Source organism: Eutrigla gurnardus (genome assembly GCF_963514095.1).
Source record: "Eutrigla gurnardus genome assembly, chromosome: 5".
Lineage (NCBI taxonomy): Eukaryota > Metazoa > Chordata > Actinopteri > Perciformes > Triglidae > Eutrigla > Eutrigla gurnardus.
Window position 1 is genome coordinate 19,272,026 of NC_139919.1, and position 16,942 is coordinate 19,288,967.

Consider the following 16,942-nt stretch of genomic DNA (forward strand, 5'->3'; position numbering starts at 1 on the left):
ATTTTGCTTTTGCTATGGTTGGCCTTGCAGGGGCTGGAAAATGGGAGGCTCATTCATCACCCGGCGTCTCTGGCTCTCGGCACCAACATGCATTCAGTCATAGCTCGAGTGACAGACAAAAGCACACACACACACACACACACACACACACAAAAACACTCTGTGTGGAAACAACAGAGAGGCTGCACACACACACACACATAGGGGCGCCTCTGAGTGTGAGACACATAACAAGAATAACTAGTATGAAGTGTGAAAATGTTACGGCACATGAACACACTCGCTCATCACGTACAGATGCTGTCACACGCCCGATCCCCGAACCACTCGTGTGTGCAAATATAGTCGGATCCCTGTGAAGTTTTTGTGACTGACTGAGTGACAGCAGCCCAGGATTCTGTATTACGGGTAGCACAGTGTGACACAAGTGACATTCAGTGGAATGTTTGCAAGCTTCAGATTTCTCATCCATTTTAAAGTGAATCTCCATCATTTTTCCATGTTTATTTTTTCCCATCCAGAGAGGAATCCCCATCGGGCAGTTCTGCAAGGACTTCAATGAGAAAACCAAGGAGCTGAAGGAGGGCATCCCTCTCCCCATCAAGATCCACGTGAAGGTGCGTGTGTGTGTGAGGCTCGTTATGGGTCTCCCTAACCTATCCCTGACCCTTTACACTTAGCACGGCTCCTTCCCACGATCGTGGTTACATCCCACTGGCCGCATAACATTAATAGAGCTTTCATTATTCATTCTCTACCCCTGGAGTAAGCCTTTCCATTTGCATTCATTAATGAAGTAATGCCCAGAGGAACTTAGAGTCGAGAACCATTAAGTGCATGTAAGAAACGTGAATTACTCAGAAAAGAGTTGTGCATGTAGTTGTTATTTTACACAGCCACATACTGTTTGACACGCCGCGCCCCCCCCTCCCCACGCTTTGTGCGTTGTTCCAAATCAGGAGTTTCCATCCTTTCGGGTGAATAAATGTGTTGTAATACGGTTTGCGGTGGAAGCCTAATCTTTTAAAAGGCGTGAATGTACTTTGATATGCAATGTGCAGCAACAGCTCTTTCATCACATGGGAGGCCTCCCTGCTGCCCGTCATTGACATCTGCTGGTGGTTTTTAGTTTTGCACTCGTTCTGTTCACGCTGTGCTTGCTGTGTGATGCGTCGTGTGCTCATGCAATGGGTTTCAGCCTCTCAGATGAATGTTTCTCAGATTTCAACTTTCACCCCAGGCTTTCCAGAATAGCACATCTTTCAATGACCTTCATCTTACTTTAGATGAACTGTTTGACATTTTGGAAAATCCACTTCGCTTCCTTGCAGAGGGTTAGCTGAAAAAGATTGATACCCATCTCCAGATGTCTGTGTGTTGAGGAGCTAGAGCTGGGGGGCAATAAGCTTAGCATAAAGACGTGAAAACAGGGAGGGAATGTAAGCGGGGATGTATCCAAGTATAAAAAATAAAATCAGCCTACTGATAGCTGTTCCTCATGTGTTTAATCCACAAACAGGACAAAGAGTGTAGAGCCGTGTTAGCAGCAGTCACGGGAATAACCTTCAACATTGTTTTATTGCTTGCATAACTGTTCCTACTTTTGAATTTCCCTTCTATCTCTTTTCTGTCTTTTGTGTTTGATGTTATTTTATATTTCATGTCAGAAGAAGCTCAGTGCAGCAAATACTTGTGTTTTATCTCATAAACGGAGGAGGAAACAACATCAAGTCATTAGACCGTTGCAAACCAATAACTTTACCATAGATAGCGAAACATCCTGTCCTCTGTCAAAATGTCACTTCTGTTTGATGACAAATCACCTGCTTTTATTCAGTTATATGACAGATGATCGGAAATTAACTTCTGATTGATTTGATGATTGATTGATTGGCTCCGTTTCAGATTGAAGTCAATAAAATCTTGACCAGAGAATGCATTTAATCAAAAGAAAAGAGTCAGAATAACTAGGCTAAAGAGATTTCTATATTTCTATATATATATATATATATATATATATATATATATATATATATATATATATATATATATATATATATATATCGATGTGCTGGAGGGGAAAGTGTTCATGTTATTTACTTTTCTATAAAGCTGCAGAATTATCAACCAATTCTTCACTTCTCTGCTCTGTTGAGCATTATAGCCTCTTTCAGTTCATTAGGGGGACATTTCTATTAAAGAAAGTAAGAAGTGGACGTAGTCACTGTGACGCCAACTATTGCCTGGTGGACTACTCAAAATGGACCATCATTTACTAAATGAATATCATGCTACATTGAAGAAGACTTGAAACTAGCGAGACCATAAACTCGTGTTTATTGAGGTAATGCATTAGGTGAGAAGTAGGTCATTTTTTTCTTGTAGACTTCTATACAATCAGACTTCTTTTTGCAACCAGAGGAGTCGCCCCCTGATGGCTATGAGCGAGAACTGAAAGGCACTTCTGAATTGACTTCACTTTTCACACTTGGAGGTTGCCAAACTGCTTTCCATCCACCTCTTTTTATGCAGATTTTCAATTTGCTTGTAAAAACCTGAGTGGAAAGGCTGAAAATCAGACAAAACCTTGAAAAGCTTTTTACGCTCGACTGAGGTGGAAAAGTCGATGAGTCAACATGCGACAAAGGGATAATGGAAACAGATTTGGCAAAGAAATGCTGATGTACATGAAGCATGTGACTTAAACGACCACTGAAGCTTCTGCTTCTCTTTAAGAGATGAAAGATAGAGTGCTGCAGGGGATGACGTACTTTTGTAGGTCAACCCAGAACTTATCACTCTGGTTGCATCAACAAAAAGCCAATGGGACTTTTCCATTTTCCATTATAGAATCTATTTCAGGTCTCTAACCACGAACCCATTCAAAAAGCCCATTGACTTTGAGACAATGGAACTGGAAGTGAAATATGGCAACTTGGTTCTTGGGTTTAGGACTCATTCCTGCAGCGCTCTATAGCAGCAGATTAAAGCGGTCCACGTATCGCTCCACACAGGTCTGAGGTAACCTTCCTCACATTAATACACGAAACAAATGTCACGTTTTTCCTCCATTTCAAGTTTAACTGGCGCTCTTTTAATAACATCATGTTGCTGCACCCTTTATTCTGCAATGGTTTAATGGCTTTCAACCGGAGAATTGGCGACACCTACTGCTGATGAACCGACTCCTAATAGTCCCATAACTGGAGTGGATGGAAGCAAGCTTTCATTTTCTTTCACCAGTTATTTAGGCATGTGTCAGTGTAATGTTCCCAGGTTTAAATCATTATAAATAACGGTTGATATTCACGAACAGTCACAAAAAAAAGACGAAAATGTATTGTTTTTTTGTTCGGAGGTGAAACAGACATCAAGTGATGAGTAAAAAACACATTTTTATAGTGTTAGAGTGACTATTGCAATGAACACGGTAGGTAATTAGGCAGCAGCTCAATATATAAATAGAAAACGGAAGCGCTTCTTGAACCTGAGAGGGATGAAAGAAACAGACGGTACTCCCGACTCGAGGGAAGCTCCAACAGACCGAACCTCTGAGGAAGACCAGCGTGTTTGTCTTGGCTTTAATCATGTAGCCTCAATTATAAAGGCTTGTTAATTTTTTGCCGTCTAATGAAGCAAAGTGCTTTGAAATTTTGGGGTGGGGATTCATCTTCCTGTGAACAGTAGGTCCAAGCGAGGGTATATTGATATCCCAGTATTGATTTTCAATGAGAACATGTTTGAAAACTGTATTAGACACAGAGGGAAAAGCAATGACTCATAAACTGAGATACATATCTTTGGCCATTGCTACCATTGAGGACAACAAGGACACATTTTCAGTATTATTTCTGGAAATGATGACGTCAAATCACTTTTTTAAAGATGACATCCTATTACACAGGAATAACAAATTATAGGTTTTGAAGGCTTTTACGCAACCAACTTTACTTCCAGGACCAGAGAGCATTTCATATATAATTATGTTTTTAAGTTATATTTTCCTACAGTGTGGAAGCTAATGTTCTGGATATCAGAGTTTATAGTCATGTCAGCAGGTCTGTCTTGCTCCTAAGCTGAAACACAACAGCTGCTGTCAAACAGGGTTATATAAAAACTAAGTTTCACCTTAAGTTTTTCTATATCATTATTCTAATATAGGACTACCTTCACTGGAACACAAGAACAATGCAATTTTTGTATTCAATATTAAGTGTCTTCTACATGGATCATCATCTGGTGAGGATGATGCCATCAAGTGCATGTTTAAGACAGAAAGGGTTTGTTTGGTTTTTAAAGTGAGTGAGAGGGGTGTTTTTAAATGTATGTACTTACTGAACCCTGGCTACAGTCCGTTTCTGGCCGACCTTCGTGCACGTTTTAACTGTGATTCCTCTGTGTCCTCAGCCGGACCGAACCTATGACCTGAAAATCGGCCAGCCCACAGTCTCTTACTTCCTCAAGCAAGCAGCAGGCATCGCAAAAGGGGCTGGAAAGACAGGTGAGATGTGCTGCTGCACCAAGGCATCTACCCTCCCCCCCCTCCCCCGAGCCACCCCCCTGAGCCCATCCTGTAACGGACACGCGTCTCTCCCTCGGCTCGGTTTTGAGCTTTGCTGTGATTGTTGCTGTTATATTCATGGCATGCGGGGAAACTGCAGCAGAGGAAGGAAGTGGCAAAGGTGGTGTGTTACAAAAAGAGAATTATGGATTTCCCGCCTTTTATCCGAGATATGAAGCTATCTCCAGCCTCGTCTCGGCTCTTGACTCCTAATACCACCTCTAAACCGTCCCCAGCACGCACACACACACACACACACACACACGTTTAACCCCCCACGTTGTCCTCTTTTGTGCCAATCCTTTTTTTTTGTACGTTTATTGAGATTTTCTTCTTTACTTACAAGCTGAAATCTGTTTTTGTGTGTGTGTGTGTGTGTGTGTGTGAAGGTCACGAGACAGCGGGGATGGTGTCTGTGAGAGCGGTGTACGAGATCGCCCAGGTAAAAGCCCAGGATGAGTGCTTCAAAATGAGGAATGCCTCCCTCGAGACAGTCGTCAAAAGCATCATCGGCTCAGCGCGTTCGCTGGGCATCAAGATTGTCCCCGAGTAAGTCTCGACTCTGTGCTCGATGCACTTTTCATCATTTCAAGATATCGACATGACATACCATAGAGTTGACCTGTGTGCACCCAAGCACTGCTTCAATATTATGTCCTTGCTATAGAGGAGGCTGTATTTTCAGGATCACAACACCCAAATTCAACTCTCTGTCCGCTGCAATATGATCTCACATCATTAGACTTCTTGGAATTACTACGACATCCATCTCATTAACATGTGACTGGCTGATAACATGCATTTTGGTGGTAATCAGACATAGGGTAGTTTACACTTGGTTAAAATGGTAAAACAATGAGCAATGAGCATCTCTCTTAGAAAAGAGAGAGAGAAGAAAGGGAAAAAAAACCAATAAACATTAAACAAGCTTCTCCTGGCGGCCACTAGAGGTCAGATACTGTAGATAACAGTCAAAGGACCACAGAACACTTACAGCTTCAGTATATATTGTATGTATTGATTCATAGTATATTATAATTTCCTTGATTTTTGAGTGAACTGTTGGATGGATGTTACTCTCCTACAATTCTATGAGCAAAGACAATGGAGGAGCTGCTAACAGGCAAACCATTCACAATCACACCCAAGGGTAGTTTAGAGTAATCAATTAACCTGACCTGCATGTTGGACTGTGGGAGGAAGCCGGACAACCCAGAGAAGTGTTTTCATGCTTTTGTATCAGAATATATAAGATTTTCCAGATGTGAACTTCCTCCACAGACTGACTAGCGTTCCCATCAGGGGCTTTGCATCTTAACATCCACCTGTGCTCAGATATTCATCATTTATTACCTGCGCAGCTTCAACGGTTTCAGTTCAGCATTCTTGCACAAAGGCACTCCCTTTATCTGCCGCAGTCGTTTCTTCTTCCCTTAATAATTTTGTACGTATCCTAGAATCCTTTTCAGAACTCCACATGTCCTACGGCTGCAGTGCATTATGTTTTATTGAAAGTACCGTCAGTGGAGGAATTGGCATCTCTGTCTCTTTCACAATGGATTTCTTGCTGGATGGTTGTTGAGCGCTGCTGCACTGCGGGGAGGCCAGGAAGAAGATCATTGCCTTTTTGATTCTGCGGGACAAAAACTATGATTAAAGTTAATGTTGCAGATAGCTGAAGGATTTTTGACTGGAACAAATATAAATGTATGCTATTTAATATCACCATCTCCACTGAATATATGTTAATGTGCTGTTTTTTCATCCAATTTTATTAAATGTTGCTTCAAAAGGTTGTAGGAGTGTAAGGCTCACCATCCTTAACATTTTGTCTTTTAAACATTTAACAGTAGGTTTGAGTTTCCTGTAGCATTAAGTGGGAGTTTGATTCATGAAAGTTTTTCTTCTTCTTCTCTCCCTCCTCCTCTTCAGTCTCTCAGCTGATGAGTACCAAGCCTTCTTGGAGCAGAGGGAGGAGAAGATGAAAGCTGATGCAGTAGCAGCTGCGGCGGCTGCAGCTGAAGCCGCGTCGGGCAAAAAGAAGTGAAGTCCTGCAGCGTTTTTACTATTCGCCCCTCATTCCTATTTGTATTGACTCTAAAAGTCAACTCCATGCATACATCATGTTGTGTTTGTCAGTTAATAAACAGTTAATTGTTACACGACTTCTTTTCTCCTTTATCACATCTGATATTTTCTTCACAGCGATTTTCTTCGGGTTTCTGTATTTTAGAACAATTTTAAAGATTTAACATCAGCTACATTTTGGAAACAATAGCATCCACTCTCATTTTGAAAATATTTATGACCCTGAGCGTTTCATTTCCTCTGAGCCGAGTTAATGAAACTATAATTGCTCTGTCTTGGAAAGATTTGTATGTTTAGTCTGTTTGATGTTGTTATCTATTATTAACAAGCGGTTTGGTTTCTTGTCGGGCTGTGCAGATCTCATCAATCTGTAATCTAAAGGGTTCATCACATGAATTGTTGCAGAAATCACATAGACTCAGGGCGGGAGGATCTAGATGATTGTAGTTATTTTAAAACAAATACGTTCTAAGTTATGAATTATTTAACTTTTTTTTGTTTTGCAAATATAAAGTGTTATGGCTTATGTAATACATAGACATTTAACTAGTGCTTATTTTCTCGATTCACTGATATTGATTAATCAGAAAAATAACTAGCTGATAAATCAAAATATTCAGTACTTATAGCCCTAAATAACACAATTAATTCCCATGAACATTACCTTTCCTGTATGTTGATATCATTCAGAGTTGTATTAGATGCTGTAATTGTTCCCTCCCTCTATACTGTGTTCGCTTCTAACATTTTAATCTTCCAGCATTAAAGCTGTGACTCAGGAAGTGGAAGCAGTCATCTATTCGTCCCAAGGTTGGGGGTTCGATTCCCGGCTCTGCTTTTTCTTCTTTGCTGAAGTGCCATTGAGATCACTCAAGTCTTCATCGTTGAAATAGCCAACTGTTAGAGGTGTAACGATTCATTCGATTAATCGATGAATCGATTGTCAGTCCTATAGATTCAACTAAATCGATCTGCTAAAATAAATAAATAGAATTAATCGTTTTGGCTTCACCAATAATCGATATTAATGCATTTAATCGGATGAATCGTGATTCTTACTTATGATTAATGTTTTAGGCAAGGCAAGGCAACTTTATTTGTATAGCACATTTCATACACAAGGCAGACTCAAAGTGCTTCACATCATACAACAAAGTGAAAAAAAAATAGAAGAATTAAAAGAAAATAAAGGCAAATTTAAAAATGCATTACAGAAAGAAAGGAGAATAAAAACATATTTGCAATAATTAAAAACAGTGCAGACATTAAAAGATTTAGCAGAAAGCTATGGTGAACATAAAGGTTTTCAGTCTAGTTTTAAAAGTGGTCAGAGTTGGGGCAAGTCTTACATCTTCAGGAAGTTTATTCCATTTTTATACGTTTAAGACACTCTCTCCCCTGCCAGCATGTAGTCTATTGAAAAATGTTCAAAATAACTGAGCAATGTTTAATTACATTTTTGTATTCAGCATAAAATATTATGCAGGTTTACTTTTTCTAGAATAAATATGTTATTTTTCACCTTTCAGAAGAATACAAATAGTCTCACTCGCATTATTGCATGTTTATTTCATGGATATAGAATTTTGGTTACAAGTTACTGAATCGAATCGTGGTTTACAGAATCGAATCGAATCGTTACAAAAAGAAAAAAATCGTCCTTGAATCGAATCGCCAACTACTGTATCGTTAATCGAATCAAATCACTGTGAAGCCAAAGATTCACACCCCTACTGTGTTCGCTTCTAACGTTTTAATCTTCCAGCATTAAAGCTGTGACTCAGGAAGTTGAAGCAGTCATCTATTCATCCCACGGTTGGGGGTCCGATTCCCAGCTCTGCTTTTTTGTCCTTGCTGAAGTGCCCTTGAGCACACATAAAAGCACACATTTCCACTGTCGTGTGACCATTCCTCCTCCACAGCTCTGCAATGAAACACTGTCCAAGGAAATGCAGAGAATGAATGAGTGTCTTCAAGGCTGCTGGGGGGCCAATAACAGAATGCATGTGAGTAAGACTTACAAATGTGAACCTATCCTTTAATATTCTAATGATCTTAAACATATTACGCCTACATGGACTCTGCCTTTACGTGAGGTTTGAATAGTGTCATACTTTACACCTGGAACTTTTTTGTGAAGTATAAAGCTATGATCCTGCCCTTTTCATAACCTTTTCCTAACATGGCCTCTTAACACACAGTAGATGCTGCTGCCTGTGCAGTACTTGTCTTTGCCAGAAGATAGCAGCAGTCAGCTGAGCAGCACTTCCTCCAGTGCTCATCTTCACCCTCACAGATACACTGCAGCACAAGCTAGTGATGGAACGAAATGTTCGCTTGCAGAAAACCAGCATAACGTTAAACGCTTTACCTCTTAGCATGTAATGGATTTTGTATTCTATGTTTTGTGGCACGGGTGATGAGATCTGTCAGGAAATGGATCCATGACAAGCACCTTCTATCTTTTATCTGTAATGATGTGCAGGAAATGAGTTATCCGTGTGTTTCTCTCCTGCGATTTTTTATTGTATTCACCTCTCCATCCTGTGGTGACGGAGTATCAGTTTGTCCCACATCCCTCTTTACTGTACCTCTAATTTTAGCCTCCTCTCACTCATTCTTTGTCTCCCCTCTTTCTCCTGCCCTCCCCTCCCTGATCCTTCTGAATGGAGGCTGAGAATAGATGGGAGGCGTTTTCAGTCAGAGCTCTTGAGCAGGAATGCCTATATATGGAGTCTTACACCACGCTGAGCGCTGATGGAGTCGCAGGTACATCAGTGAATGTGGGCTACTGTGATTTGTAAAGGGGGGGTCGTATGCCTACTATTGTTTGTGTGTGTGTGTGTGTGTGTGTGTGTGTGGGAGGCCAACTGTGTGTGTTATGCTCGCACGCAAAAACCTCGATGCCAAGAGCGTGCGTCAGTCTGAGTCAGATAGTGTCTCATTCTGTCTCGTCATGTGTGTGCGTCAGTGCTGTTGCTGAGCGAAACTCGCTCCAGGGGAAGAAATGGAGGCGAGTGTATGGGAGGGAGGAAAAGAGGCAGGGATGGTGGGATGATGGTGGTGATGATGGTGATGGTGATGATGATGATGAGGCTGAGGGAGGAACAAGGGGTTTGACTATGACGACACAACTGCATCAGTCGCATTAAGTGCACTTTTAATATAAATGCATTTGTATGACAATCAAATACACTTATAAGCAACACAATAGAACACTGATCCACAATGTCCATTCTGCAGTAAGTAAGATGTTTAGAATATATTCAATCTTATGCAATAAAAATCTCTTTCTTATATGTACAGACCAATAACAGTTTCATACAAATGTACAAATGTGTACAACCTTTCTGAAAAGAACGTACCGGTATGCCTATATCTTCAGACATAATGCATATGCAATAACCTCTTTTTTTTTAAGTATCACACATACAATATAGTAATTTTACACATTATATTAACTTAGCCTTTAATAGCTAGAACGTAGGAATCAATCCTTTACTTGACCGTAGACAACTCTACGTGAGCATGTCGACACCATGGGAATAGTACCATTCTCAACCCGTGTCGCTTGGTAACAGAATAGAAATAGCACCCCATCCGTATTTTCATTTTTTAAAACAAAACTTTTTGTATTCTAACCCCTCTCAAAAAAGAAGAATCACTCATTCACATAGTCAATTGTGCCTCACTACACCGCGCTCCAGTGGAGCAACGATGTAAATGTCCATGTTGAATGGACATGATAAAGAGTTCAGAGTTCAGCAGGTCAAGGCCGTTTCAGGCGCACAGGAGCCGCTATAAGCTGCCAGCATTGCAAATATTGATGCTGCAACAATATCCAGCCAACTGTGCTCGGGCCAGCAGGGACCTGAAGAGCCCCACATTCAGAGTCTAATGTACAATACAACGTAGCAGTGGATTTGTAGCGTGATCAGAGCTCCGGCAAACTTCCAGAGAATTTCTTGTTTGTTGTTACGTCATGTAAAGCAATGGACACCTGCAGCATCCTCGAGATCTTCTCATGCCAGGATCTCTTCACGTGTGTTTTTCTTTTTTGTTTGCACATAACATTGATACACAAAACTTTAGATGGAGAGATAAATATGAAATGTTTAAGATTCAAAGCCGCAAACTCAAAGCTCAAAGTGTCTGGTTTAAAGTTTTGATGTCGCCTCTGAGGCTGTGAGGAAGAGTGCTTTCAAATCAGAGCTGCACTGGCTCTGAAGACTGTATACAATATTTGATATACTGGTTGTGGTCATCCTAAGGATGTAAAGAATTTGTAAACATTTGACTGCCAATACATTTGAGATTTGGGTTTGCGTTGCTGCATGTCAGGCAAAGTGCGAAAATTCATCTCATTGAAAAAGCAAGAAATGTAATTTTTTTTTTTTTGTTCACAACAGATTTTTCACTACGAGTGAATACAAATGCGCATCTGGAAGTAAAACAGCGCTTACAAGTTCAGAGAAGTTTCTCTGGATCATTTCTGAAGCTTGTGTTACAGAGAAGCTGAAAGACACCACATGGACTCAAAACCCAGACAGTTATGAGTCCATGTGGTTGAACCATCATGTAAATGCTGCACCAGTTTTGTAGTAGTATACAGATTAATGACTGAACAAAAATATAAATCCAATCTTTGTTCTTAGGAGACATGTAGGAGTTAAAGTCCTTAAATTGTATATACATTATGTATATTTATACACTTAATAATTTTTTACTTTTCAGTAAAAGGGGCTCCACAAAATATGACAATATGCCATACTTAATGAAGTAAGTCACAGACTTATTTTAGAACGGAGGAACACTTCCACTCCCATCTAAAAGACAAAAAGAGAGAAAGGAGGCATTAGTGGTGAATTATAAAAGATGGGTTTTCATCATCTCATTTACCAACACTAAGATTTAAAAAGGGGAAGGAGACAGATTCTTACCTTTGTGGAAGCACTGTGGCGATGGATGACATTGGAGTTGATACAACTCAGGTTGTTGCCCTAAGCCAGGGGCGATCGAGACACCTGCCCCAAACACGGGATCCAGGACGGCCAGTTCCTCCAGGAGGGACTGATTGTAAGACACAGCGGGCGTGGGCGAGATGACGGGCATGGAGGTGGTGGGGCTGGGGGAGGCAGTGAGGATCAGGGGAGGGGAAGCTGGGATGGAGGAGCAAGAGGACACGGGAGATGACACCACCTCGATCTCCATTGCTTCCTCCGCTAGCCCCTCCCCTTCCGTCAAAGCCCCGGCCTCAGCAGCCACGCTTGCCCCACACCCAGCCATGGAGTTACATTGCGCCGATTGGACGCTACAGAAGTGGCCCACTCCCTCGTACTGGGAGGTTTGGTGCCAACACACTGGGGTTTGAGGAGAGATTGGGCTGGAAGGAATGGGCATAGGGGAGGTGGAGGGGGAGGAGAGGTCAAGGGGCTGAGGAGGAACAAAGTTGTCTTGGAGGAGGTTTTCTAAGATGCTCTCTTCAAACAGAGAATCATCATCATCAAGGAACATGGGGACGTCCAGACCTCGCCATGCTTTGATGGGATAAAACTCCCTAAGCATGTGGACTGAATCAACATCAGCAGTTTCTATGGTGGGTGACAGGAAGGGGGAGGGAGGGGACGAAGAGGGTGACATAGAGGGAGGAGAGAGTTTGGACAAGAGTGGATCTAGGTAGAATCCCTCTGCAAGTGAGCTGATGTGCTGAGCTAAGAGGGAGATTTCTGCCCTCTCCTTCTCCCTCTCTCTCTCCAGGGAGAAGAAGGAGAGGCAGGGCTGTTTACCAGGTGATGCCTCAGGGGTGAGGAGGCCCTCAGGGGGACACTGGAGGGGCCCCATTGGTACATCTACATACAGTGGACCCCGAACCTCGGGCAGGGTCATCACTGTGCAATCGCCGTCTCCGGGGCTGTCGGGTGTAGGGGGAAGTTTCTCATAAAGGCCACCACTGCCATGCTCGCCAGAGAAGAGGAAGTCAGTGGATGGTGTGACTAGCTTCAAGGGGAGCTTGGTAGACAGGGTGGTTGGGGGAGAAGGGCTGGAGGCGGTAGTTGGCGGGGCGGAGGAGGAAGCTGAAGGGGCCAATGAGGTGGTGGCTGTGGCTGTTGTAGTCGAGGGAGGAGGAGTGGTAGTGCCAGCGGGGTCGAAGCTGAAGAGGGGTTCGCCGAATGGGAAGCTAGCCCCAACAACATGGGGAGTGTAGGGTGGTGTGCACACAAACTCTTTGGTCTGCTGAGCTTGTGAGGTGGGGACAGGGGGGAGAGGCAGGGGGAGAGACGGCAGTGGAGGGTCCAGCTGGAAGGACGGCGGCAGGAGAATGTTCTGGGTCAAAAAGTCTAAGTCTTCTACTGTTTCAACAGTAACTGGAGTGGGGGAGGAGGCAGCCGAGGGCCTTTCAGCAGGATGCTGCTGGAAGAAACTTTCTTCCTCGAGGGAGGAGATACTGGAACGGGGGTCACCCTCCACCTGCATGGCCTCAGCAGCAGAGCTTCCGGGTTCATCAGAGGAGCCCACGCTGCAGCCAGCAGTGCTGAAGTCAAAGGACTGGGCTGAGAGACCGCTGCTGCCTGGGGTGAAGACCTGGTCTGGGCTGGACAGGGTATCTGGAGACTGGAGGCTCACACCCTCCTGCTGAGAGGCACCACTACTGAGAACCAGGGTCAGCTGGGTGTGCTCTGAGCTAAGCTGCTGACGCACTGACCAGGCTTCAGCCTCACTGAGAGAGAGAAGAAACAGAGATTTAACAGTGAGTATGGATTGTGTATGTGCCTGTATTAACCACTATTTTGTCTCTTAATCGGTGTGTTGTTTAAAAATAGGCAGTAAATACCTGATGATGTAGTTGTTGCTGCTGATGGGGATTTCTCCTGACTGCAGCTGCAGCACCATGTAGAGCCAAACCCACGACTGGTCCTGAGCTTGCACACGCACCACCATTTCAGCTCTGCCCTCCCCTCCTTCCCTCACTGTTGAACAACAATCACAGCATAGGTTGGCATCGGTTTGTAATCCTGTTAATCATCATTGTGTTTTTCACTGCGTGGATGTGCCAGTGGGCACGATGTGTGTGTGTAATTGTGTGGGCACGGGTGGTTGTAACCGGTAGGTATGCGTGAAGAGTACACTTACATAGGCTGCGGTGCTGAGTGGAGGCATGTGACAGATCCTGTGGGTGGAGGAGGCTGTACCAGGAGGATGAGCGTAAAGCTGTCACATCAAAGCCAAGATAGGCACTCACACTATAGGAGAGAGTGGGCGGTGATGTGTTAGGAGGACATTTCTTTACCCATTTAGTTGTCTTATAAACAGATTAATACACCAGTAAATATTGACAGGTGGAGGTTGTGTGAACTCACCTGTCCTGGGCAGTCTGTAGCCTCATGTCCCGGCTATGCTGGGAGTGGAAGCAAGCCAGGAACAAGTTAGCCTCAGCCAGGGGAGGGGTACTGGTTGACTCCCTCTCTGCCCCGGGGCCGGAGCGTGTCGGGTGGGGCTCCAGAGGGGAGCAGAAACACACCCACACAGGGTTGGATGTCCAGTAGGACCCGGCGGCAACCGTAGCAGAAAAGGGGGAGAGGCAGCGAGAACGGATCAGAACCAGCTTGTTCCCAGCACTCTGCCTCCGCACGGACTTGGAGGTGTTGAAACGGCAGCGGAAGAGACGGTCTATGAGGAAAAAGATGGCAGAATGTTTATTAAAAATCACATTCAGTAATCAGTCCCAATAGGGTGGAGTAAAAAACGATTTAACTTGTGCATGTGATGTTTGACTTACCCATCTCAAGTGAGGTGGAGGTTGACAGGTTGCTCCTCATGATAAAGTGGTCTGAGGCGTCGATGATATCATACACACTGTCTCCCTGTGCCACAAGATCCACCTAAAAAATACAAACGGGAAGCATTATTTATGAAGTCCACAGTAGAACTTTAATATTAACACCGACCTAATGAATCGGTTGCCTGCAGACTCACCATGGAGTGTCCGAGGTGCTCGGAGACGCTGTCTGACAGGTACAGGAGCTTCCCTTCCCCAGTCACCAGCATCAGAAACCCCGGCAGCGTCTGCATCAACTCCGACAGTTCGAGGAAAGACAGAAAGCTCGCGCTCTCATCGAGAGTCCCCGCATCTAGAAAGGCACAACAAAATGACAGAGTAGGCATTTGTTAATGAAGCTGAACTTGGTGAGAATGAACAGAACATAATGTGATCCCCGCAATGAGAAAAACAGCAGCCGCAGTGTGTTTCAGGACCATGGACAGCGGCGCGGCTGTATTTATAGCGCTGAAACGTTTCAGCACCGTGGACAGCGACAAACTGCTATTTAATCGCCTTTATGAGCTTCTCCATCGATTATTTAAGGGTAATTAATCACCCACAGCTCTACGGTTTATCCGAACAGTTGATTTATATCAAGCCATTTCACTGTGGTGCCACTAAAACACTTGTTGATTCCGCCACGGTCTAAGATCGCAGTCGTTCTGCGGTGCAATCATCAACAGGTCGTTTTATTCCGAGTAAATTCCTTCTTACCTTGAGTGAAGAAGACGGATTTCCTGGTGTACATGCAGGCTAGAGACATGTTGTGCAGATAGGAGAGCCGCGCTTTATCCGCATCGGATATGGGCAACAAGTCCTTCAGGTTCCGGATCTCGGCGTTGATCTGGTCCCGCCGAGCTTTGGACGCTCCTTTGGTTGAGCGGTACATCGTGGCCGGTCGTTGCGGTGAACTATCGAGATTCCTCCAGGTGTGAGTTGGAGAGTTGTGAGCGGAGTGCTGTGTGAGCCTCGGCTGGAGTCCGGCTGCCCTGTCTCCGAGATGTGTTGAGAGACAGGTCGTAAAAGTGGGAAAAGCTCTGAGCTGTGTTATTGGACGTTCATGTCAGCTAGTGTTTGTTTCCCAGAGAAAGGTTTCCAAACCTTCTCCTGCCCGGTCTCCGTCTGCTTTAGCTCCGCCACAGCGTCCAGCTGGGGTGCTGGCCGGCTGCTGGATATCTGTCCTCCCTCTCGGAGTGCAGGTGAATCGGCGGCTTTGGTAGCCGTCTCTCGCACTGAAGTCCGGAACCCGTAAATCTGGTTGAGGGACTCTGCTCGCCGGTCACTTATATAGTCTGGGACTCCACCGGAGTAGGGGGGCTCCCAACGCACCGACACCGACGTAAAACGGAGGGAGGGGGGTGGAGATGAAGAGGGGGGCGAGGGGGATAGATATGTCTCATATCAGTGTAAGCCGTGGTGGAGCTCTCCCCCTCCCTCTCCCGTGCCCTCTCCTTTCGGTGACTCTCCTCCGACGTCAGCGCTTCCCTCTACTCGGTGATGACGTCGGGCTGAAATCGGGAGCTCCGGCGACGCAAAAAGCCCGATTTGGACAAAACCGAGTAAGGGGCGGAGCAAGCGTAAAACGTAAACGGAGTCACCGGACTCCGGTGTATTCGGTGAGGAGGAGGGGGTGCGGGGAAGGAGGAGGAGGAGGAGGGGGGGATGGGAGGACTGAGTTGCATACGAACGAGGTCTCTGTGTTTATGTGTCTGGCACCTGAGGTAGGCTACGCGTCACCGCCTGTTTGTCCCGGACCTGTCGGTAAACACAGCATCTGCTTGTTAGGTGCGATTCAATCATTTCACCTCGACCACATATATCTAGTGCCAACATTGTAAACGTGTGAGCTTGATGCTGCAGAGCTCCGTCACCGAGGCGGACATGGACGCAGTGGCTCCGTCTCTATAGCCTTTTATGAATGGATCATTCCTGTGCAGCTGAAAACAGCAATGGGCGCATAGAGCTGCACGGAATTTGCCTCCATTTTCCCCCCAAGACTTTTAGACATGAATGCTGCGCATGATCCGTGTCTTCACTGCAATTCTATGTTTTTCGTTTTGTTAAAAGGCAATAAAGGGAATTGTCTGAACATTTTCATTTCTCAATATTTGCTTTATAAATACAATCATATGTTATGTGCACTATATGTGATAAACGCCAGAGACAAATCTCCATTTCTCTTGTGGACAATATGTTGTTGTTTTTTCAGATTCGGAACAATTCACAGGCGGGAATAGACTCCGAGGTGATTTGCTTCGAAGTTATTGTTTATTGTAGGATAAAACGTGGATGATAGGAAACAACCACAGGTCATCTGTCAAGACACCAATATATGAGGCATATAAGAACAGCGGAGGCCATCAAACACAGCAACCATCTTATTATAGTTCTTAACGAATGAGTTTAATGTGTGATTCGGTGCTGTGTTGTCTCCCTGATTAAAATCTACAATATCGAGCTTCAAAAGGCTTAAA

At 44.2% G+C, this 16,942-nt stretch overlaps 2 protein-coding genes across 2 annotated transcripts in view; one reads left to right on the plus strand and one right to left on the minus strand.

Annotated features, from left to right (window-relative positions):
- The window catches only part of mrpl11 (mitochondrial ribosomal protein L11), a 36,377-nt gene extending 29,656 nt beyond the window's left edge, over positions 1-6,721 (plus strand). Inside the window, exons 3-6 of the mRNA XM_084010278.1 lie at positions 522-617; positions 4,408-4,501; positions 4,951-5,110; positions 6,494-6,721. Coding sequence (XP_083866404.1) covers positions 522-617; positions 4,408-4,501; positions 4,951-5,110; positions 6,494-6,608 — 465 coding nt within the window. The 3' untranslated portion in view covers positions 6,609-6,721. The remainder of the gene's footprint in view (positions 1-521; positions 618-4,407; positions 4,502-4,950; positions 5,111-6,493) is intronic.
- Positions 6,722-9,798: 3,077 nt separating this feature from the next.
- On the minus strand, positions 9,799-15,710 carry npas4a (neuronal PAS domain protein 4a). Its single transcript, XM_084010255.1, has 8 exons — positions 15,183-15,710; positions 14,624-14,778; positions 14,427-14,529; positions 14,008-14,317; positions 13,781-13,890; positions 13,482-13,617; positions 11,590-13,367; positions 9,799-11,475 (listed from the first exon to the last, which is right to left on the minus strand). The coding sequence occupies exons 1-8, from the start codon at positions 15,355-15,357 to the stop codon at positions 11,447-11,449; spliced, it is 2,796 nt and encodes a 931-aa protein (XP_083866381.1). The 5' UTR covers positions 15,358-15,710; the 3' UTR covers positions 9,799-11,446.
- Between the last annotated feature and the right edge of the window lie 1,232 nt (positions 15,711-16,942).